We start from the raw sequence: 26,203 nt of genomic DNA on the forward strand, positions 1-26,203 counted from the left end.
ACCTACACAATGTAGAATTGTTTACAATCTTCAAATATGGGCATAATTGAAGAGATTTTAACAAATAATGACAGATAAGCTCATTAGAAAAATTAGAATTTTAAAATTTGCCTGATAGCTCGAACTTTCCTCAAGGTGAAAACATTTCAAACACTCTCTTTATTTTGTTATGCTATTTATTTCAGTGCTTATTTGCTCACAGAATTGTTCTGACATAACCTTACCTAATGCTGACAGAGTACAACAACATCTTTGCAAAATCAGAACTTTTCATCACAGAAAACTAAAATTTTAAACATATTGCAATACTTACGCAAAATGTCTTGACATACTTAGGAGACTATTCCTAGTATGTTCTAATCCAAAATCACATTTGCTTTGGCAAACATCACAGCTTTTGTGCAGTTAATGTAAGGCCCATTTTATTATTTATTATTATCACATTCGTTCAATTGTTTGGCCTGATGGTGCAGGCCCCACTATAGCAACATTGCTAGTGAAAATACACGATCTCCAGCCTTTCTATGTGGGGAGTTGCCTGGTACTGGGGCTGTAAAGGTGCCTGATGATAAAAGGCCCATAACTGATCCATAGGCGACTGCATTCCATCCTGAACACTACTGTCAGGACCTACCCCAAAAACAGGGTAAATAACACAAATAGGATAAATCCACTGCATAATCCCACACATGGCTGTGGGCTCAGAGTTAGATTTCATTTTTCTAAGCACTCCAGGCTCTGTGGACTCTAAGCCAATATGTCAAAATCACTGATGGAACTCAAGGAAAGAGGGCCTCAGATCTACTCAGCCCAGTTCCATGGACTTAGCAGTGACTGTTTTAAGGAGCAGCCAAACCAGTAAACTAGACTGATTGGTAGAGCTTGTTTCGGAAGAAACACAAAGAGTTTCCCAGCAGGAGTCTCTCTGAATTAATTCTTCCTTTCTTTCTTCTTCACTGCTACATCTCCTTTCTTTACATCTTATGACCTTGGCACTCTTGTCAAGGTAGTTTGGAATCACCTTTCCAGCAAAGCTACATTGTATTTCAACATTTGAAAAAAACATTAGACATTACCTTTTCTAAAGGGCTTTCTACTCGGGGGATGCTGATCATTGGCATCTGGGCCAGATTATCCATATGAGAATGTTCATGCTCTGGCTGACGTCCTCTGAAGTTATTTACCACACAAACAACCTAAAAGGGTTTAGAAGATAAACAGAATAGCTGAAGAACAACTCTATTTTTGGAGTTTGGATCCTAACATTCTTAACTAAGCAGAACTGATACCTCCTTTGATCGCAACTTACAGTAGAAACAGATACATGAAGTTCACATTTTACAGAAAAGCTCTAATTACAAGACAAAAGAATTTCAAGCAATTTATTGTTACATGCATCATCCTAGTACAAAAAATCCTCTTATCTAAAAGCAGATCTAGTACTGAAGCTAAGTAATACAATACCAATTGTAATAAAATACCAAATATAATGAGCAGATGTCCAGAGCACATGCAGAAAAATTCGACAATAATCTTAAATACCTACAAAGGACCAGTACAATCTAAACTGAGACTAATAAAGAACTTCTCAAAAGGAGAGTGCAAAAGAGATTAAAAGAAGGTAAGGATGGTCCCCACACAGGGAAATACAGTGCTAGAGAACTGCCAGAAGCAGGGCTATCATCCGGCATGGAGATGGCATAGCACTGAAAGTTCCCATCAGGGGAGGCCCTGGGAAGCATATGGCACAGCCAGGAGGAGCAGCATGAGCGGTCTATCAAGGCAGCCCTGAAGGCAATCACAGTCAGCACAGCCAGTGCTGCCTGTCTGGCCATAGATCTGCACAGGTAAAGCCTGGCAGCAGGACAGGACATTATGATACTACAGTTAAGCTGAGGCATGGTGCCTACCCCAGGGCAGAACCTAAACTCCAAGCCTGCTCAGGACAGCAGCAAGTATAGCAGTGACTCTCGCACAAGAGTTTAGGAAGGCGATACATGCCAAAACATGTCCTGGGTAAGGTAGAGAACACTTATCTATCTAAATAGCACAGTTTAAATGATTATCACCCAGTGCCATCTGACAGCATCACAACCAAGTGATAATGGCTATTAATGAGATTGTGAGGGTACAGGATATCAGTATCAGACAATCACTTCTAATTAATCAGGTTTTTTGCATATACTGGACCTTGAGCAGAAATTTTAATGGTTCATGCAAAGCACACAGAATCACAGAACAGTTGAGGCTGGAAGGGACCACTGGAGATCATCTAGTCCAACCCCCGTGCTCAAGCAGGGTCAGCTAGATCATGTTGCACAGGATCACATCCAGGCAGGTTTTGAATATCTCCAGAGAAGGAGATGCCACAACCTCTCTGGTAACTTGTTCCAGTGCTCTGTCACTCTCACAGTGAAGAAGTTCTTCCTTATATTCAGATAGAACTTCCTGTGTTTCAGTTCGTGCCCAGTGCTTCTTGTCCCGTTGCTGGGCACCACTGAGAAGAGTCTGGCCCCTCCCTTAACACCCTCTCTTAAAGTATTTGTACACATTGATAAGATCCCCTGTCAGACTTCTCTTCTCCAGGCTAAACATGCCCAGCTCTCGCAGCCTTTCCTTATAGGGGAGATGCCCGAGCCCTCTGATCATCTCCGTAGCCTTACGCTGGGCTCTTTCCAGTAGCTCCATGTCTCTCTTGTACTGGGGAGCCCAGAATTGGACACAGTACTCCAGATGCCACCTCACGATGGCTGAGTAGAAGGGGAGGAGCGCCCTCCTCGACCTGCTGCCAACACTGTTCCTAATGCATCCCAGGATACCATCAGCCTTCTTGGCTATGAGGGCACATTGCTGGCTCATGACCAAGCACAAATTTATGTGGGTAATAACTGATAAGTTTGAAATATACATCCCTGAACTAAGTAAATATTTCCTGCAGCTGACAGGTAAGAACCCAAAAAATCCTAATTTTCAGTGCTTTGTAATTCTTTCTTTTCAATAGCTAGTTAGTCTATTGCAAATTTTCTTAAACAGAAAATTGTCATCAGTGTGATTTATTTTTTAGCTTGCTTCCTTAAAATATCTGTTCAAATGGAAATACTTCTGCAACCATTTTGTGAATTTAATGATGCTATTCACAAAATACACAGTTTTCCCAGGAATACCTAATGAATAACCAGTTTGTTAGTGTTTTCTGCTGATTCAGATGTTCAGCTGAGCAGCAAATTTGCCAACTCTATTTTATTCAAAAAACAAGTAAATTTGATGTTGTGCTAGTTAAAGGAGATTATGCAGTATATAGCACAAAATATAAGAAAAAAATATGGGAACAGACATCTGTTCTATTCCCTTTTATAGTTCAAGGGGCACAAACAGAATGGGAAACTTCTTAAAAACAAACAATCAAATACAAATACAGGACACCTTGTGTGGAGGGGAATGTTGGAAATGCCAGCAGGTATATTTTAAGGAGACCCAGAACTGCCCACATATTTGCCAGAAGGGTGAAAACACCCACCTCAGACATTCCTGTGAGTGTTCTCAGGCAAGTAAAGTTCAATGAGATCCAAGAATCAAGTTCAAAAATGTTTTTATGGGGAAAAAAAATTCAAAGGTGCATTTAGTACTAATACTAGGTGCCAGGCAGACAAACTTGCAAGCAGTAAACAGTTGTGACTTCTCTATGTTACAGTCTTGTACCGAAGTTATCAGCAAAGGTGATTAATAGATATAGGTGGTAGCTTGCTGACACAGACACTGCTCACTGTGAACTTTGACTAAAGATCTAATATCAGAACACAGTTCCAAAAAAGAAAAGGCCAAATGAGAATCTTTTACTTCAGAGTAAAAAAAAATTCAAATTAAATATAAATGAACATTTAAAGAAATTCAATAGGCCTTCTTGAAAGCTAGAAGAGAGATGCTACTTACTCTCTGATCAGTATAGGCACCATTATACCAAACTTAATACCTTATAAACAAAATCTAGACTAGATGTTATTCTGAAAGATATACACCTGCTCAAATTAGCAAAAATTATTGAGTGAAATTCTACAGTCAGGGTTATAAGTCAAAAAAGATAAATATCAGTCATTTCTTGATTTGACATTTCTGAGTCTATGAAAATATAGCTAAGGAAACTGATATTAAAGAATAGAAACACCTCTTTCACATTTAATTGCCTGAAAACTCTAGTCTACCAGTACTTGTTACGAGAGACAAAATTATATAGTGATATTTTTCAAGAAATAGTGAAACAAATATACACTTACCAAAAACACAGCTATAGATATTCCAATTAGAAATCCTGCTATTACATCTGACCAGTGATTTCGGTATTCTGCTACTCTGTTGATTCCAGTAAGGAAAGCCAAGCACATTAAGCTCAGACACAGAACAGGTTTTGCAAGTCTTGTTCCTCTGGCTTTTACTGTCTTGGTGATATACATCTGAAAATTAGAAAAGAGGAAAGTATAAGACTGATCAATAATATCTCTCACTAATTGCTGAATAAAATCTCTGTAATTTGGGTTTGAACAGACTGTGCCTATTTGTTTTTTTGGGATGAAGAAACCAGAATGCTGAACCCTAGATGAAGTCTTCACACCCTTTACCTAAATATAGAAACTCTAGGTACATAGATCATATAGCAACTTCAAATCTTACATGAACCCAAACCCCTACCTCCCCCAAAGAAAAATTAGACAATCCTATTGTATTATTCTCAATGTATGTATTTGTTTACAGAAAGAGGTAAAGAAAGAGACTAAATTTTCACTGCCTAGTGTTGGCAATAACAGAAAAAGATGTTGACTTGGCAGGGACTAGATGAAGAGCTTGTTTTCATCAGCAAATGCCTTTCTTCTTCACACATTGAACAAGCTAATTGTAAGCAGACATTGTCAAAAAATAGTGAGAACTGAAAGAAATGTCAGCATATACTTTTACAAATAAAATTGAATAGTTTCAGCTAGTGCTGGACCAACACATCTCTATTTCATAGATGCTGACAGCATTTCGTACCTATCCTCCACAGCACACAGACCAGTCTAGAAGCATAGAAACTTCTATGCTGTCAATTCCAAGAAACCAAGATCTCCATCTCTGCCCAGCTTTCAGTCGAACTGTTCATGTTGAATAGTACTGAATTCAAAGCACTATCTGGTAACAGAGCAGCTCTTCTGCCCAAAGGATAGGTTCACTAGTGATTACAGGGCTAATGCCACCACTTTCCAAGCTCTAAAGGGTTGACTGGAGAAATGAATTCCAAAGCTGAAGGCTTTGAATTTCCACTCTCCAGTGGCTATTTAAATCTTGGCATTAAGGCTGCTTGAAAGTTTCTGACTGAAATATTATACTTCAACTAACTAAATTTTGTCACTTTTTAGACCAATTTTAGAGCCTATCACTGCAATAATACACTGGAAGCCTCTCTGCAGGAAACAAAATCAAAAGCCCAAAATACATACTGCCACTTGTTTTTGATGGACTTTTAAAGAGACTTCTGTGGCTAAATTATAATTATCTGAAGTGTCCTTTTTTAAAAAAAAAGTATATGGCATCAAAGAATAGAAGCTTTTAATCAACTTTCTGCCCTGGACACTATTTTGCCCTGAGTAATTATATTCATTCATTCTCTCTTATGGGCACAGCAGTGGTGAAAAATTCAAAGTCATAGGAAACCTACCCCTTGTAAATTTTTACAACCTTTCTGTGCTCAAATTATGCCTAAAAATGCTTTTAAAAAAGCCAGAACCTACATTTCACGAATTATGTAATGATACCACAATTCAATGCTACTACCATTAGGAGTCAGAATCACTGCCATCGCCATCATCTTCATCACAGACAAAGCAACCTGTGAGGTTTCTGACATGACTGTCTCAGATCATAATATAAAGAATAGTCATAATGCTGGCACTAAGATTATAATTGAAAAGCTTCCAGAAAAAAAAAGTGATGCTGCAAGTCTGACTCATGTGAAATATGTCCTAAGTCTAGTACAAACAAAATGATTCCAAAACATGTAAGAGAAGAATAAGAGTCATATGCCAAGTGCAGGACAAAATGACTTCCCAGGTTACACTGCAAACTCTTCCTCATCTTTTTCTTCCAGCTGCCTTTAGACCCACCCATACAAACACCTACATGCACAATCAAACAAACATATAACAGGTCCCAGAGTACCATTTTGGTTAGAGTGGAGTTAGTTGAGGGCTGGGCACATCAAGCAGGAGTAAGGTTACCTTTCCCAGCTGATTTCTTCAGTCTGGGGCTCAGGGATGCTGGGAGGAAGATGGCCTTTATGCTTGACTGTTTCAGTCCCTCCCCAGGCAGATGGTCAGAAAGGACTGACAAAGGGACAGAATAAGTTCTTTAGTGGGTAGAAAATACTAGTTTATGGAGTGACAAGTGAAAACGGTAGGGAAGCAGTGTGCAGGCACTCCGCCAGTGCTCCAAGTATAAATTATCTCATGTTTTGTTTTGTTACTATGCAAGTAAAGGTAGCTATATATGTTACACCTCAGGAATGCACAACTTGCTCTATTCATCATAACTACAAGAAAAGAGACACTGAAAGATCAAAGACCTAAAGAAATACAGTAATGCACTATATTCTGTAGCCAGGTTCAGTGTTTAGTCAGAATCCCATTTTGTTCTGACATAACTTAAAAGCTCTTCGATTTGCTTGGTTAAAAATTTTGGGGTTAAATTATTATTAGAGCAAACCTACAGCTGTATTCTTCAATCTTCTGGGCGTCACTGCAAACAAAGCCATTCACTTTTAGTTCTTCTGAAGCCTTCTCCACGTTTCTCCATAAGATTTGCAATAATTATTGATGATCCTAGGCAAAAATTGTCTTTCAAAATAGGGGCCTAGGTTGGCCAAAGGAAGAAAAAGCTCTAGAAATGTGTGATCTTTCTAGTAAGTGACCTGCTGTGAGCTCCTGGCAGTTGCAACTCTAAACAGCTGGAGAAGGAAAGACATATCCTCCAACGTACCAGGACCACAAGATACATCAAAATATTAATTAAAGCTGATTCTGACTACAGAGGTCATTCTCTTCAGCAATTGAGTTGTAATGAAGAACCGACCGACACAAAATCTCCAGAGGTCTTTAGATAAATCCCTGGATCAAATTGAAATGTTAGTCTACTATCCAGCCTGAAAGTAACTAATAAACCTAATATATGAAGTAAGAATATGATGCATACTGTAAGATCAGCATCAAAGGAGACTTTTGCTTGCTGTGCCAGATGCTGAAAAGAAATCCCGCTTTGTTAACACTGCCCCTAAAAGCAGCTAAAGGAATCCTTTCATTGTTCAAGTTATTAACAAAAAAACCCCAGACAACAACGAAGTAAAGCGATCCTACTACCACTGCTTCTCTTGAACATGCTCTATAGTCCGTCAAATAAACAAGCACTTCAGGAAAACGCAGATCTTCACAGGCGAGATGAGACCTACACCTAAAAACCAGATCAAGGAGTAACACTGAGCAGAGTACCATTATCATGCTGACAGCACTGTGACCCAGACCGCCTTACTGTCCTTCCCAGTGACCAATGAACACATTAAGCAGCCAGGATGACATAACAGAATGTTGTAAGAAGGATCCTTGTGGAACAGCAGATCAAGAGCTCAATGGACATAATGAGCTCTGCAGAGAGGAAAGAATGGTCAGCTTTATCTGCTAGGACAGCCTGAGGCCACAGGTGTGGCTAAGAGTCCACAGCAAAAGGTAACAACAGCAGTCAGTCTACTGACCCAAGCACTTCCTCAGTCATCAAGATTTAGACCTGCTCCTCTGTCATTACAAATTCAAAGCAAGTTTGAAAAGTATCTGATAACACCAAGTTCAAACACTATCCTATACCATGATAAGGTGTCCACTGCTTTTGCCTGATGCAGTAAGAATAAAACAAAAAGAAAGCAAAATTTTATAAAAAGAAATAAAATTTGTCCTTAACCTTCATCTAGTAATGATCAATTCTCTAGTTTTGCAGCACCAAAGGACAACTGTTAGTCACAAAGCTCCTGTGTAAGCTCATGGAAAACAGACTGAGTAAAGCGTCATATATCACTTTGAAATCCTACCAAAAATAGACTTTTGACTTTTCATTCCTGTGTCTCAGTTGTGTGTGCGTGGGGAAATGTATGTGCACAGCTGACTACTTCAAAATATACCTCTAACTGTACACGTAGTGTTAGTTTATGCATATCAAAATGCTGCTGATGCAATTATATTTCATTTAATAAATTTGGAGTGTTTGCCTTAAAAACCTGTCTATCTTAACAGATATTGCTCCAGCTGAGAAAGGGTTAAGTGAATTGCAAGGCTGATAATAAGTGAATACTGATGCAGTCAACTCATTATCCCAACTCTAGCAAAGAAAGATATAAGAGGAGTTGATCAGACTGCTAAGGTGAAATCCAGGTAGCAGCAGAGATTTTGAAATAGATTTATGGTGGTTCATTTTGAAGATTCTATTTACACTAGAGACAAATAAACCTAAAAGCCTTAGAAAGATGCAACTGTTGCAATCCTTGCAACAGTCCATGTTTGGAGCAGGGTAACCGTAGTGCTGCCATTCAACATTTCAGTTGCAAAGTTTTTCTTGATAGATATTGAGAGGAAGCAGTGGAGGCAAGTAACTACAGAGAGGTCCGAATATTAGCAATACAATTGTTTGAAAAAGACTGTGCTTTCAGCAGGAGGGAAATTCAGAGTTACCATAGCAGCCACCCACTCTCAAGAGAAGGGAGAAAAAAAGTGAAGAAAGACTACTAAAGAATTTAGATAGAAAAAAAAGATGCTATTGTTAACAAGACAATATGTGCCAATGTTAGGTGATTGGTGCATGGCTGCACTGAAACAGCAAGCACAGGGGAACCATTTGCTAAAGGATGGTTCTGTTTTGAAGTGGGCTGATTGGTGAAATCACACAAGTCTGACTTTGTTTACTTCGCCCACTCACAGACCAAGGATTCTGAATCAGCTTGTCGCTTGTTTATATCTTTAAGCTTTTTTATCTTTCCTTTCCTTTTTTTTTTTTTTTTTTTTTTTTTAAAAAAAAAAGCATTTGGTGCACAGCTGGCTGAAATGTTCAGGGAAGATTCTGTAACAATCCTTCCCTCTGTCCCAAATATTTCTGTTTAACAAAAAGAAAGCACACTTTGCATCAGAGATGATATGCTCATGAACTCAGCCACTGAAGGCCACTGTTCAAACACGATATGCTCATACTAGCTGGGTAATATATGCAGCTCATTATGTCCATGCTCTCAATAACTTTTGTATTATGGCTCACACAAGACTAGGCTACTGTTTAAATCTTCTACTCCAGTGAACTGCCATGAGAAAATTGTTACTTGGGGCCAACTTTCCTGACAAACATCATGACAATGTAAGGACATGACCCCAAATATTGGAACACTGCATTTCTTTCCTCAGTGTGTAGTAAACGGCATTTTTAGCTTCAACAATGCAACAGGATTTTCAAAAAGGACTCGGACAATATTGTGCCAAGGGTGTAAATTTGCAGGCTAGAATCTAAATTGATACATCATAGCAATTCATTTTCATATCATGCAGCCTACAACAAAAGGTCAGAAATCCTGTCGGCAGTCTACAGTGCTTTAGGTAAACAATGATACTGTTCTCACATAATGATACAGTTAAAAATTATAAAGTCATGAAATACATCACATTGGTTTTCATCTTTGATGTTGCTAACTGTATAATGACCACAGATGATTTGCTTAAAGCACTCTTAACCATATCAAAAGCCACTAATATTAGATATTAGAACTTCATAGTATTTACTCTTTTGTTTTAAAAGTATATTAGTACTGTTTTCCAATCTGCTCTGCAGTGGCTGAACAGCTTGTTTCCTTCAGTTACTGTGACTCATGCTAACAGTGGAAATACAACTTTACAGATGGATGAGAAAAATAGGAGCAATTAAAATGAAGAAAGCTGAATATTTTCTAAAATAGCTTGGGCCAAATTTAGAGGTATGTTTCAGTGAAGCAAAGCCTTAGATATTTCCCCCCCCAAAAGACAGTACTATCAAGAATCTTACACTTGCCTGAAGTTAGTATAGAATTTTATTGCTCATCTCTTATTTGCAGATAACACTTTTCTGTACTATTTGATGATCCACATGTCTTAAGCAGACATTGCTCAAAGGAGCTTTTGGTAAATGTTACTGTCAGTGCTGCTGATTTTAAGCAACTGGTGCTAAAATCTTATCTAGAGGCATGGAGCTGGCACACTGGAAGTGACACATTGGTGGATGGGCTTGGGATCTTTGCCAGCAGAGAATTAAGAATTCTTTAATTCTTTAATTAAAAGAATTAAAAGTCAGCTTATTAAATACATACGCTCAAAGCATATACACATACACAAGCACACATATACATACATAAATACATGTGTATATATGTATGTATCTATATATTAAAGCTACTACTCAAATAGTACTCAAATAGTACTCAAATACTGAGGAGATCTAAGGGATGACACCAGTAATGGTCACAGAGGTACACATTTGCCTTGTTTCCCACAGATACTATGAGGGAAACCTTGGCCTCATTCAGTGGTCTACACAGAATCCAAATCACAAACAGAACTAATATAGGAGGTTCCCCACAGGGGTGTCCCTGGGGACAACTTTACTAGAACAAAATGTGCTGCTGCTTAAGAATGGAAAAATGTGTGCTCCAAACTAAGCCAGGGAATATTACACTGAGTTACTTAAGTGACTACTCTCCTGTCACTTGCCTTCCAGTACTTCTGAATAGCCTCAGAAACAGATTCGATGCAGGCTAGTAAACAGCAGTTTTTATCTCAGCCCTTCTCATCTCCTCGTATCAGAGAGGAGAGAAGGAAGAAGGGTTGTGCTGTCATGTTGCCCACTTCCTTGCAAAAGGAGAGCCAAGCTGATTTTGCATGAGGACTGAGGTAGCCTATAGATAGCAACTCTGGTATTTATCGATATGCACAGATGCTCAGGAAACATGTGGAGATGAAACAATTACATACACCTTCTCTTCTGCTTCACCCCACCAAACAGAGCCATTTGCAATTCTACTAATTTGTACTACACTAAAACACTGAAAGGGATGACTCGCCATCACGGACAATCCCCATCCTTACTCCCTACTACCCAACACACACTCCTCTTTCATTCTCTGAAAATCAAGAAATAAATCAAGAACCTGGTTATACTAAATTTGTAAGCCTCTTTGGAAAAACTGTCCTCTCTCAATATTGCCCTAAAAGCCTCCTTAGCTTTCAAGATTCAGAAGACCATTACATTTGTATTTGGCAGAATAATTTAGTGCAATGAATCAAATTCTCAAAGGCCTCACAATAATCCATAAAAGATTCACACGGATATAACCAATTAACAGTTGTCTTACCTTCCCCACGTTCCTTCCTCCCCCCCATATTCTAAGCAATGTGCACTCAAAAAAAGTGTGATGTTAAATAGTACAACATACTTACAGCCAGATACATAGCTGCATATACGCTTAGTGCTGCTTCTTTGGATGGGAATGTCTTTCTTGCTTTCAAGATAAGATCTGGGTTTCCAGTACAGGCATGTATGCTACTGATGAACTGTGTATACTGTTTACATCCAAGTGCTGTATAGTTGGGTTTACAAAGTGCAAGAAAATGCGGTGCGAGATTCCCTGTTACTACTTGTCCAGCATTTACAAAGATGTCTGTAGCAAACAGTCCAAATGCATAAATTCCTAAAGAAGAGGGAAAAAAAAGAGTTAAAAATCCTGACAATTTCACTGTATAATGATGTATTTCAGTATTTACCACAGTAATAAAACAGCTCCATCCATTTAAGAACATAACCATGAGGGCAAGATGGGACCCTGAAGATTCTAGCTCATGTTGGAGATGGTACACTCCTACACAATCCCACTAGCAATACTGCAACATGCCCACAGAGCTGATCTTTCTCCGTCATTAGGAGGAGCATGCTCATGTCCTGTGCAAGTAGCCCATTCTCCTAGGTCCCCTTGGATCTAGCTCTGTACCATACATCCAGCCATGTATCTACCCAACTTTTTAGGGTAGCTAGCCAAACTGGCACCAAACCTTTGCCCATGTTTGCTAAACAGAGAAATGACAGAGGCAGCTTCTTCACCGCACAAATCTGCTTAAGTACCAGAGAAGTCAGGCCTTGACAGATAAGTAACTTGGAAAGCTATTACACATACTGGACAAATGTTTTCTTTTTCCTCTCAGCTGTAAGGAGGCTGAAGTGATGAATAATTTAATAAAGCCATGCACGAATTGTCTTCACTTGCCTATCACTGGGCACATCTCTATGCATGGTATGTTAACCACAATATCAACACAGTGAGGTAAAGATGTATATATTTGAGAACTGCTTATGTTAAAAGGTTTCTTTCTTTTTTTTTTTTTTTTTTTTTTTTTATCAGGCATATCAGAAAAGCATTAGGCATGTGTACTCATTCATTACCATGGAAATACATGTATCTGATTACTGAAAGGAAAATACGTAAGTCTACTATTCTGAGGTATCTGTTTATCCTTTTGGGAGTGGAAAGCCAGCACTAGAAGGAAATGCAAACACTTCGGGGGCAAATACTTAGCCCCCTGACTGGGAGGCTAAGCCAGCAGATGTGTGTTCAAATTCCAGGTGAGCTGCAGATTCTTTGCATTTCCACAGAGAAATCATTTTAGTCTTCCCATACTTCAATTCACTGCGAATATAGTGCAGGTTCTGACAGCTTCCAATTCTATGGGCACCATGAGGATGCCTATATTAAAGGACACACACCACAGCAGAGAAGACTGCCACAGAACCATGTGTGTTTCTAAAGGTCAGTTTTTTTCCTCAGCAAAGCTAGGTGACCCAGAGTGATTTCTGGGATTCTAACCAGTCAGCAGAGTCACCCTAATGTTAATTCATCTTGAACTGCTAGACACTAGTGAGCAATGGATTGTGCCAAGCCAAGTCACTGCACAGGAGCACCCTTTCAGCAAACCCTGGGGCTGTGCACTGCCCTAAAATACATGGTCACATCAGCTTCTGTGAGCATAATGCATAGTGATGCCTCATCTGGTCAACCAGTGTAGGACTGGTTCAGCCCTTCCCTCCTTCCCAATTTGTATTTCCTTCTGTGAGCATGGAGGGTTCACTAAGTGGGAAGTAAATGCAGGGAGTGATTATAAACAGGCCCTGCACGGACTAATCAGAGCAGTAGGAGCTTCTCAGCATCGTCCCTCACCTCCGCGAGATCCCTGCAAGACACAGTCTCGCTCTTTGTGACTTTCAGCACTCCCATGTAACAGCAGCCATAAATTCACTAACCGGTTACAATCGCACTCTCAGAAGGCAAACACAATTGTCTCACAAATACTCAGGCTGTAAATACAGATACAGGTGTATGCTCTCTCCCTTTCCCTGCTCCAGGAGCACTCAACAAGATTAGCTGCCCCAAGGCTTCATTCCTCCAGCTGTTTCTCTTAGATACAACCAAGACTGAGAAGCAAACAGTGGATAAATTTTAGCCCTTCTCTGGCAACCCTATTAAAAAGAAGCACTTGAGAATAAATCAATAGACCTTGGGGTATTTCTCCCTCCAAAATGTATTTATAATGAGCTACGCAGAAAGGATGACATCTGAGATCTACTAAAGTCAGTGGGGAGTTCACAGTTGACTTCAGTAAAGCAAAGATACACAGTTACCTATTACAGATCATAACACAAGCTCTAGGTTAGGAAAATGCTTAAATGGGACTTGGCTTAAAATACGCATTTAAGTCCCAATGTGTTCAACTTTGGCTATTAGCTGAGTGCATAATTAACAAAATATATTGACTATTGACATGGCATAAGGATATTTCTCCATTTCATCCTACTCCAGCCCTGCTGACCTTGTTCCCCCATTGTGGTCCCAGTTATTCCTATTTTTACTGCTGTTTCCGCAACTAATTAGATCTGCAATCTGCAACTTCCCAGAAGCTTAATCTGCTACCCAAAAGGAGAGAAATCACGGCATCTGAGTTAGGATTACACAAGAAATGCCATATGGGTATCTGAATATTTTCCTCGGGTCAAACTTAACACAGAATTAATTGTTCATATTGTTCAAAAAATGGAAGCATTAACTTTACTCATACCAAGGAATCTGATGGTTCTGCGAACTAGTGGATTTATATAACAACAGTCTCCAGTTAATATTGTTTTTTCTTGGTTTTCAAAGTCCTTTGTAGCCAACTGTAGACAAAACACTGCAGTTTCTCCAACGATAATCTTAGGGAGATAAAAAAAAAAAAAAGGAGGGGAGAGAAAAGGTTTATCAGATTACTGTAAGTAAAATATACCAATAATATAGAGATGGTTACCTTGTCTTAAGGAAGTAAAATCAAATCAACACAAAAGCCAATATAAGTGAACCAAGTTCTGTATTTTAATCTTCTCATGAGGGAAATGTGTCATATGGCTTTTTTACTTTATTTGAATTAAAACAGAACAAATTTCGACAGCCAGGACTTGGGATCAATAGAACATAACAGTTTTCAGCATGAAGGAAAAAAGTGAGCATTCTGTTAACTCAAGAACAATGAATTACATAGCACACAGGATGTGGACCAAAGCACCAAAACTAAAGGCCCCAACCTGTAAGGTGCTGAACAGTCTTTTACTGGCTTTCACTGATACTCAACAACTCACAGGGATGTGTTCTAAATTTTGGGCCACAGAGGAAATATTTGCAGCACAGCTCCTATTCATATCAAAGGATTGGTTTGCCAGTCCCCTCATCCAGGTCATTGATGAAAAAGTTGAACAGGATGGGACCCAGTACTGAGCCCTGGGGACACCAGTAGCCACAGGCTTCCAACTGGACTCCACGCCACTGATGACGACCCTCTGAGCTCTGCCTTTCAGCCAGTTCTCAATCCACCTCACTGTCCACTCATCTAACCCACACTTCCTCAGCTTGTCTAGGAGGATGTTATGGGAGACAGTGTCAGAAGCCTTGCTGAAGTCAAGGTACACAATGTCCACTGCTCTCCCCTCATCTACCCAGCCAGTCTTGCTGTCAAAGAAGGCTATCAGATTGGTTAAGCAGGATCTCCCCTTGGTGAATCCGTGCTGGCTACTCTTGATCACCTTCTTTTCCTCCATATGCCTGGAGAAGACATTCAGAATGAGCTGTTCTATTCCCTTTCCAGGGATGGAGGTGAGGCTGACCAGCCTATAGTTGCCTAGGTCCTCCTTCTTGCCCTTTTTGAAGGCTGGAGTGACACTGGCTTTCTTCCAATCCTCAGGCACCTCTCCAGTTCTCCATTACTTTTCAAAGATGATGGAGAGCAGCCTGGCAACAACATCCACCAGCTCCCTCAGTACTGCAGGTGTAATAACTATGATCAAAAAGAGTAGAGTAGAAGGGTCAAATTTTGATTCACTGTGGGACTGACGGCAAGGTGCTTCCTCTCTTCTGTTTGAAGAGCAATAACACTTATTCACAGGTACACCACACTTTCATAAACAGTAAAGACGACGAGCAAACTAAAGTCTTAATACTACCTCCTAATACAATAAACAAAGCTGTCAAGTCTGATTCATTGCCTAAGTTTTTCTAAATTTTTGACATAACAGAATAAGCCTTTTCATATATCACAATAGATCTGAACAATTTTACACACAGCACTGTTTGCAAAAAATCTGATTAAACAAAACTTTGTGGCAACGACTCATAAACACAGTTTCTTTGTCATCAGGAAGAATGCAATTAATGACTTTACTTAGTTATTCTTAGATCTACACAGATGACTCTGTGACACACACAGAGGCAAGGGCTTTCATAAGTATTGTGAGACAAATAACAAAAATAACTCGGAGGTGGCAAGTGTGTAACAAGCAAAATTCAGTTTGTCACAGAAACAATCATCCATTACTTTAACCTGGCTTCAGACCCTTGTGGCTTTTCTAGATGAAACTGAAATTTCAGTACCTGAGCTAACAAGTATCTTCTCTTTCTACTTTGTTGTAAGGCAAATTTCCAGCATCCAGAAGTACAATTCCTTCATTTATAATTAACAAATGACCAGTACGTATATAAAATGTAATTCAACCTTGAATCCAAGTTCATCAAAATTATGAAAATGATAAGGAGAACTCAAAGCAATAACTCCTACAGCTCTCATAAAAGAAAAAAAAATCTAGTATGATTCATAAAGGTGAGAATTGAAACACTAAAATCTTTACTGTGAGTCATAGTAACTCCCTTCTTTCCTTTGGAATAATGAAATGTCTAGGACTAAGCAATTTGAACATAGTCAGATTCTGCTTTTAACTGCTTTGTTGCCAAATCCAATAGATTTCAGCAGAATTATTGTAGATTTCCAAACTACAGGACAGAGCAGAATCCAGCCCCAGGAAAGCATCTGTGAGATACACTGCCTAACTCCTTGCAAGAACACAAACAGAAAACGTCCCTGCAAGCTGAACTCTCCAGCTTTGAGCAGAGTATCTGAATATGTTGATCGCATGAATATAGGTTCTTCCTTTTGGTTTGCAGGGAGCTAGGTTAGCAAATGGGAGAAATGTTTAATTATCCCAAATCTCAATATAGTACAGAAGATCTTCTCTTTAACCACCTGGTCTTCACCAGCGGTATGTGGACCCTGGCTCCTGGCAACAATTTTTCCTTCCTACATTTCCCATCTCCAGTGATGACCTGGATGAAGAAAACTCACTGCTTCCAGACTAGCAAGGAGCAGTATTCAAGCTCTTAACAGACCTAAAACACTCCGATAGCAGGTATTTATAAGCAAGGGTCAAAACGATGCAGAACTCAGCTAAACATTTGAAACACTAGGCCTAGTACTCTACCCTTGGAAGCAATGTGAGCGGGACAGCCATTGCGCGCAACAGGCACTCATTTCTATGCTTCTGTTGCTTTCCTTAACAGAATACTGCTGCAATTTGGCAATACATACAGATTCTGTATTTTTCTGTACTGCTCAGTATAGCTAAGATAAGCTGTTCTCCCTTCCTCTATCTTTCTGCACAAGCACGTATCATCTCACAAATCATCCTATTGATGTTTCAAAAGAGGAAGAAAAAATATTCCTTTTCTATCTCAGTAGGTCTCAGGAGAGATTCTGTTTCCCTAAGCAAGCAATTACTTCTCCTTCTTCTTTCCAGCACCTTTCCAGCAATCTTCTGCTCTACAGTGAATGGCAGCAAATGGAAAGGAATGGCAACCTCCCTCCTGCCCTTTGCTATGATTTGCGTGCCCAGAGGTAACAATTTCTGTATTCCTTATACCACAAGGACTGTCATTGCACCTTGCAGAGCATATGTGAGCTGCAACCAGTCATCAAATGACATTTAAAGCAATAGATTTATTTGTGGATTTCTTGGATTATCTCAGGAAAAAAAAATTAATACTTCAAAATTAAGAGTGAAGGATTCCAATGCAGAACCTGAAAGCTCTGAGAACATAACTTTTTGGTCAAAGTACATGAACAGAAGCTCCTGTACAGAAATGTACTTCACTATGAAAAATAAGTGAGGCTATTAAGTGTTAGCTTATTCTGCCTAATAGATCAATCCTACTTTAGATCACTACATAGATCTCCTGGAGAATAATATGTATTAAAATTCCCAGCTCATAGATATTTTAACAGTTGTTAAACACAGAGACCATCCTCCCCAAAGGCTAAGAAAACCTTTCAGCATGGAATTAGAGCATGGGAAGTACAAGGAAAAGAACAAACGATTTTCACCTGAGCAGTAACGTACAGAGTGCAGGCTTTTAAGTGTACCAAAGAACACAAATATAATAATTTTCACAGTCCTTAGATGAAAATGCAATGTATATAACCATTACAATAAGGAGCAAGAGAAGAATGACTGTCCTACAAGCATCAGCCTAAGATCTGACAGGCAATGTTCATGTTACAGCTTTTCTTTGAAGCTGCAAAGAAGGCCCTTAGTCTCTTAATCAAAACAATACAAATTGCCCTTGACACAGATACTATATGTAATATTACATGCTTCATAAATAGCATTCAGACTATCTTTTCTTTTTATGGAAGTATGGAAAATAAGAATCAAGTAGAAAAGTAACAGCAAAATAAAAATCACAGGAAAAGTTCACGTAACTATCTCCATGGCAATCATATCCGTTCTGTGATGTGACAGTCCATACAACAGACAGGTATCCAGTTTGGGAGGGGTGAGATCTAAAATTATTCTTTCTTCCTGTTTCACCTCTTAGCTCCTGTATAACTTATTAGTTGATTTATTCTCATGTGGGTTTTGTATTAGTAATATATTTACTAAAGACAGAGTGCAAGTCTCCTTTTTTATTTATTGCCCAGAATACTTACAATACACATTCCCTACGCTGATTCTCTCCCCCCAAATTATATCAGATTTTTGCTACATTAGTCATCTACTGAAGCAATCTTTAGTCTTTTTAAATCCAGGTAAACCATTCCTAGTTTCAGCACTGCATGTCAATCTAGAAATCTCAGCTAACTTATCCTTCCCAAAATCATTCATCCAGGATATTCTTAACATGGTTCTAAATTCTGAGCTCTTTTTCAACTTGAAATGTCAAACCTGACTCATTCAAAATATTGGAGCTAGAGCAGCTCTGACCTTGTTGATTTTCCAGTATACTGACTCAATAAACTTCCTCTAGTGTCACACATGGTTTACAGCAGCCAGCACCTATTTAAATGAATGACCTTAGATCAGCACCTCTGAAATACTAATAAGATTTATTTTATGGACTACCTCTAATAGATGACATAACTTCCTTAAAAACCCCACGACTCAAGTTGGGATTAAACATTCATTTAAATGACAAGATTTCTAGGGGTGTATTAATATATTTAAATACAAAGCAATAAAGTCCTGAAACTTAAGGTTGATAATCTCTACTTTGGATTAGGTAAGATATTTCTATGTACACATTCATAGTTCTTTCCTGTTAACTTTACATTAGATTGTATAAACTTTCATGGAGTATTTCATAGAGGCCAGGACACATGGTAGGATACATGATTACCACTCTGCCGTTTCTCAAGGTTATGCTGTAGCTACAGCAACTGCTCAGATAGATGAGTAATATCAAAAAGCAGTCAGTGCATTAGAAAGACTGCTAAATTTTCATGTTAAACTCTTTATACTGTACATTGAAATTTCTCATTTCTCTTTGTCATTCACTGCATTTCTCTCTAATCCAAATCCTAACCAAGACTTCAGTGAGACCACCTCCAAGAAATTACATGACAAGGGATCCTCCATTTAGAGAATGAATGTCTCTCTCAGTCCACAGCTCTTGTTTTTTTTTCTTCGGAATGAACTTGCTCATACTTCCTTATGAGACAGAAAAGGAAGCTGCCAACCTAAGCCAAAAAATCTTAGCAAAGACTTCTGTAATAGGCATATAGATGATAAGCAGTTATAAGTCTTGTGCTGCATTCCCCCCCCCCCCCACACACACACACTGGTTTCCATTGTAAGTTTCCCACTTTACAATGTGAGGTACATTTCTACCAAAAACATGGCTTCCACATGCTTTGTTGTTTCAGTTCTTTATCTTTTTAACAGAAGGCAAGACTATGGACTATTTCTGGCCTATTTCCTCTTTAAAAATCTCATCAATATACCATAGAGCATAGCGATATTAGAGGTTAGAAGCAGAGTGATCACAGAGGTTAGAAAATCTAGCAGCATAAACTTTGGTCCTTAGTGATGCTGTAGACAAGCTCCACTGTCTCCTTTAAACTAAAATTGCTGTGTGAGGTGACAGCTCAGGCAGGAAAAGCAGTAACAGTATATCCAGCAGTAGCAATTTCAAGTTCATTATGCAGAACTTTCCCTTGAGGCCATTTTCTTTGTGTTTTTCTTGTACTCATTGCTTCTTGCTTGCTTAAACTGACAGCAAATGCCCTGCTTTATTTCCAAGCACTTCTTCTGTAGTAAAAAATGACCAGAAGTTTTGAGGGGAAAAAAACCCAAAACCTTAGATAAATCTGTCTGCTATTGATTAAATACAAAACAGCCCATTCATTCAGCATGAAGAAATAGCACCATACTGCACAGTAGCTTGTGAAAGTGAAAAGATGTGTGTGTGTTGGGGGGGGAACTCAGTAGGGTTTTGGGTTCTTCTTTTTCAGAAAATGTTGTTTTTGAAAATATATACTCTTTCTCTTATTTTTTTGAGAAAATTAATATCAAAATTTTAATATGGTTCTTGATATTTATTTGGTCATGACCACTTCTAAAAGAAAAATACTGGTACAAAATTTTATATCTAATAGTCAAATATTATCTGCATTAAACATTGATGTTACTTCTGATTGGGACAAATATTCTTTACTGCTCTTTATGACACATTGTACACATAGTCACCATATAATAACAGCAAAAGTTGCTCATTTTATAGAAATTTGACTGCTACTTGGAAGTGAGAAGTGCATATTAACCAAGCATTTACAACCAGAGAGCTTTCAGGGAACCTTGTTAGTACACAACAGAATAGAACTGACCAACTTTGTCACTCACTCTCAGTCACCGAATTATTTTCATTCATTACTTTATCATATGACAGACAAAAGTGAAATATTTTTAAATAAAGTGTCTAAAAACCTTTTTATTTTTAGGCTGGGCTATTGATCAGGCATGTAAATAGCTTCTCCTCTACAGAATGCTTGCACAATCTAACAGATAAAGTCTCTGCATAGCACACTGCTACCAATACTGGAACCATACAACAGATAAGCAAAGTTCAGTTCCATGGAAGATCATTTTAAGATGCAGTTACCAGAACTCTGTTCTTCTGAGCGTAATAAAAGCAACTGCCTTGTGCCCGCACTGCAAAGGGCCAGAAGGCAACTCCTAGCTTCCAGCATACGTGGTCATGCTCAGTTACAGAAGCAGAGGGGACTAGCCAGCCCTGGAAAGGTTCTTTTTGACAGGAACACTTGCTCTGCCTTCAGCCCCCTTTACCCAGCGTGGCTGGCATTATATTCCATCCTTGTGTCTGCTAAACCTTTCAGATCACTGTGAGATGAAGTGTCCTGCAGCTCTGTAGTGCAGCTCTCTAGAGGATTAGAAATGGCCAGGACACTAGGAGGGCTAGTTCAGGTATGCTCATGTGGCAGCCTGGGGGCCAAACAGGTGTCTGGCACCTGTCTCCAAAATTACCTAACTCCTCACCAAGTTTCATATTACTGCGACAAATTTTATTCATGGACATATTCCAAGAGGTAAAAAAATAACAGACTTAGGTGAAAATGGGTCTTCCCATGTAACAAAGCTTTTCTAATTAAAAAAATACCCCCCCCCAAAGAAAGAAAACAGGCTAATTCATAGAAAATCATCAAAATCCAAAAAAAACTAATAATTTTGAACTGAAAATATTAAGATGGAGAAAAAAAGAATCAATTCAGAATTGATTTACAAAAGTAAGTAAAAGAAGAAAACAATCTGCATTTCAAAAGGTAAAGTTACTTCAAACCGAAAATCTTCGAGGATTATCTAAATAGGACATTCATAAAGGTTTTTAATTCTTCATTTTCTTTTTGCAAGAATGAGGCTGCCACTGAAATTTACATGTGAAAGTTTAGGATGACAAAATGGTATTTTCCAATTAAAAAAACGTATCATGCAAAGTTTCTAAGCCCCACACTTCCTTCCACAAACAGACCCAGGAAGGAAGAAGGGTTCTATTACGATCATGAATCAATTAATTTTAGTCTGTAGACCTTTGAACGATACTTGAAAAAGCTAGAGCTGTTGTTATATGTAATTACTTCACTAAGAATTTTGAAAAACAACTTTACATAAAAGTTTTCCTTTTTTCAGGTGTATAGCATAGAACTTTAAAATATTCACAAATTTGAGAAGGAGAACCAAGTATGTTCAAAGCCCTACCATTTATATTCTTTGTTAGAAGATGAATTTAATACAGTATCATTGCAATGTGATGATATTAAACCCTACACCTGGCTGTATCAATTAAGTCTTACATTTGACACAAGTAATACATGTAATTAAGATTGTGATTCCTTATGTTCTGGCCTTGGTAAGCACCTTTGCACATTTTTTTAACTGATCTAGAAAACACAGTATTTTGTTCTGTATATTGACGAAGATTAGTTTCTTAAGCCTTCTATGCCTATCAAAAACATTATTCCTTGATAAGCTCAACACCAGTGTTTAAGATACCCATACCAAGAATTATTTTAAATGGCTATTATTTACTTTACTGCTGTATACTTTAAACCCTAAGTGAGCTGTACAACTACACTTTCCTACTCAGGATGAAGGTTTAATTGCAAAATTCAAAGTAGGCTATCATTCATCACTGTTTGGACAAAAAGTGGTCACACAATAGACATCTCAAAGAACCTGATCACAAACTAGTAGTACTACAGTCAGTACATGTCCAAAGCCAACTGTTCTTAGACACTCAGAGGAAGCAGAATATCTGAATTTCCTGGTTTTCACACAGTCTTGCTTATACTTCATTTCTACTCAAGGTCAGCTATATTTTGCAGACATGTTATTCCTTGGATTAGTTCAAGGAAACCCACTTCTACTGAAAAACCACAGTCACCAAACAATTGAAACTGAAGGACCAAATATTTTATCATTATAAGTACACTGACAGTTTGTTACTGTCAATTACTGTTTGGCCTACAAAGATAAAATGTTTGAACATGTAGCTCAATAAAACAAACCCCTACACTTTATTAATTTTTTTTTAACCTTTACAGTAAAAGTTTTCCTTGAAAGTACATAACTAGCCTCACTCTAACTATAATGGCCTCTATATATATGTCTGTTCCTTCACAAGTATCTTAAGGCTACAGTGTAGTTGCTAGCCAATCAAGTACATTAAGATCATTATCTTTTTTCCAGTTGAAATCAAAGGTAAAGAGGGCTGGATTGGTTGTGTAAAACCACAACATTCTAGATCAAGAGCAATACTTTAGACAAGGTGAGGAGATGGACGTTAGCTATGAATGCTCTCCCAAAAAGATGATAAAATAAAGGTAGGAAGCTATGCCAATTTTACAGGGGACTAGTATGAGATGTTTTGAAAGGAAGTTTAACAGGTTAAATAAACTAGAAAGAACAGTCCAAAATTATAAAGGCCACTTTTGAGTATATTACCTTAAAGTTGTTCTTCTTAAGTAATACTTTATACGCTTTACATTGTCAGAAATTAATGCAAAGAATCCATATGTCATTAAAAATGACTTAAAGACACACTTTAAAAGCCACTGTATGGGAAGTATTTGCTCAAGAACCATGACTTTATTCTGAGCTGTCTCACATCCTATTTACTTGTGCATATTTACTCTTCTGCACATTACCTATGTTCAGGATAAAACTACTACGACTACTGCAGTAAACCATTACAGAAAAACTAGTAAGCAAAAAACCCCAACAGTATTAATACACATTTGTAATGTATGAGGAAGCTTTGAAGGAAAAACAGGGACTGGAACTCTTACTGACACTTTGGTGACACACAGTCAAAACAAACGAAATTGTGGTTCTAGCAAAGATAATTTCTGCAGCTTCACTGACTTCAGGTAGAGCCATGCCATGCCATTACTCCAAAAACAGTCACAAGAGATGCTGACCACTGAGAAAGAATCATGGAGAAAAAGAAATCAGACGTCTCTCATTCAGGCATCCCCAAAGCAACAACTAATAAGCACAGACACAGAATGATGCATGACTATTCACCTACACTTCTTTCCTCAGTCTTTCAAGTTTTAACTTGAGAACATTAATATAATAAATGAATACACTGAAGTGATGTTTATTAGAAACAGAATTTTAATGAAGGCAGAGAAATGGGAGCTGAGAATTGTTTATGAAATGAGTATCAGAGGTTTTAATGATTACTTTTCGCTTGTTATAAGTTAATGGTAGTGAATTAGCAGTGAGCTTTTCTACAGAACAGTACATAGTACTAGCATATCACATTTGTCTTTATTTGCTATATATGTATGCAAAAAACACTTCATGATTCTATATACTGTATAAAAAATATGGAGATTTTTTTTTTTACAAATATGATTTGCAGCACTCTTGCCACTCTTTCAATTCTGCTACACAATGTCTATTTTAGTGCTCCTGCCACAAATCCAGATGGCTGCAGATGTGCAGCTGGCAACACTATGTTGTCTGACCCTGTTTAGGAATTCACACAATGTAGTGCTTGAATAAAGAGGAAGTCCCAAGTGCCCTCATTAGCACAGCAGCCAATGAGCTGAGATGGGAGCAGAAAGAGTGGGAAATTTTAGCAAAAAATTCCTAGTACAGGAAATGCCTATGAGACAGAGGGGAGATTGTATACTTTGCCGTGAAGACAGCAGAGCACAAAAACAGCTCTTTTAGGCATGCAACAGTACTCTGAAAACTAATTGTAAAGTCTATAGGCCTAAACAAGCATAACTACTTTTCCTCGATATGTGCCCATACCTTCTTATACAGTAGAGCACACTGGTTTACCTTAACATGGATTACCTCCTTCGTATACAACTGTAAGGTAATAGTAAGCAGATGTTGCTGGCTTCATCAAACATCTTCAGAAAAGCTCAACTGGTGAGAAAAGTGTTTTAATGAAGACATGAATGAATCTATTTAAGAATGTTAGATTTTTTTAAGTTTTGACATTGACTATCTTCAAGGCAAACTTTATATGAGCTTGCATTTGGTCTTCTCTGTGAAGACAATAAAGGGGTATTAGATAAAATATATAATTGTTATGTAAATTTATGTACATGTACTGTGGTTTTAATCTGTATTGTACCTATTCTCTCATTATTTGAGCAACTTAAGTTCTTGCTAGAAAGAGAAGTTCAAAGTATGCTGTGTTGAAAGGTGCTTTCATACATTGAATGATATCATAACTTTTTCAGGTAGTTTGGTGTCGTAAACTAATTCTTTCAGGCATTACTTTTTTGTCTATCTTCATTCAAGGTTAAACATCCATGTGAACTAAACTATGGACACAAATCAATCATCTAAAAGTGACTATTTTCTGGCTGCATGTTGTGCATACATACTCACAGATGTAAATATCTTTTTAAAAGAAATAGTCTCTGCTTTATCATTTCTTCTACAGTGGATCTTATCATGCAACAAATGGTCAAGTCATAAACAAAAGAAATACTGAATACAACTGCAATATTGAGTCTAAAAATGAATGTGGTTCCACAAAATGATACCATCAGCAACACATTCATTCACATATATTGCTCCTCAAGAAAGTTCTGCTACTACAGATAGCACTAAAGCATGTGATCAAATCTCATCAATATCAAGAGAATTAATACATACATACCTAGCTCTTGGACAATTCTTTTCATGCATAGATTCCAGAGTGCTTTACAAAGAAGTCTAGTTTCCTTATTAGCAATTGACAGCTAGGAAGTAGAGGCTAGATCTCCCTCCGGCTTTGAGGGCCAGATCCCTTTATCAAGACAAAGGCTGATACAGCTCGCACCCTAGCTCCGTACACTCCTTCTGTCAGCTGCAGGTGTCCCTGTACTACCCACATAGCCCAAGGTCAGTCTGTCTACATCTGCCTTTGCTAAATGCTGTAAAAAGTATCCCTATGACTGACTGAACCGCTGACTTCAGCCACAGGGGCAAATAGGACCACAAGAACAGACAGGCTGTCCTCATCACATCACATGTGGCCTACATGGTGACACATCACAAGCTCCCCTCAGGGCCTCTCGGCCACCCAGACTCACATCCGTGCAATTTAAATGCACAGTGGCCGCAGCCTTGATCCCAGCCTCACAGCAGAATACAGATACACCCTGATGGGTCCAAGGGCATCCACAACAGCAGTGGGAGAGGCAGAAACAGGAGATGCTCTACACACTAAGCTTTATTTACCTATGATCAAACTACTATGTATTCGCTGAAACTTGGGCATGTCCAAATGTTGCTCTACAGAAAGATGAACTTAAGTGCAGAGATACGGTCTTCTGTGAACTAGGAGGTCAGACTTCAGACATTAGCTGGTAGCAATTTGACTGAATTCCCATTTGTCAGCAAAGCCGATATAACGGACAGCTTATGTAGCCCCTCCATAAAACTTAGAAAAGTAGCATATATTAGTCTAAGTCTTCATTAAAGGAGG

The 26,203-nt window shown here is 38.4% G+C and overlaps 1 protein-coding gene across 2 annotated transcripts in view; it reads right to left on the reverse strand.

Moving 5' to 3' along the window:
* PLPPR5 (phospholipid phosphatase related 5) overlaps nt 1-26,203 on the reverse strand; it is a 65,917-nt gene that overhangs the window by 9,499 nt on the left and 30,215 nt on the right. For both annotated transcript variants that reach the window (XM_062581247.1, XM_062581248.1), the window contains 4 exons: nt 14,178-14,310; nt 11,514-11,764; nt 4,272-4,448; nt 1,077-1,196 (listed from right to left, as the gene is read on the reverse strand). In XM_062581247.1, the coding sequence (XP_062437231.1) occupies nt 1,077-1,196; nt 4,272-4,448; nt 11,514-11,764; nt 14,178-14,310 (681 nt within the window). The remainder of the gene's footprint in view (nt 1-1,076; nt 1,197-4,271; nt 4,449-11,513; nt 11,765-14,177; nt 14,311-26,203) is intronic.

This window comes from Rhea pennata, chromosome 8, assembly GCF_028389875.1.
Source record: "Rhea pennata isolate bPtePen1 chromosome 8, bPtePen1.pri, whole genome shotgun sequence".
In the NCBI taxonomy this organism is placed as follows: domain Eukaryota; kingdom Metazoa; phylum Chordata; class Aves; order Rheiformes; family Rheidae; genus Rhea; species Rhea pennata.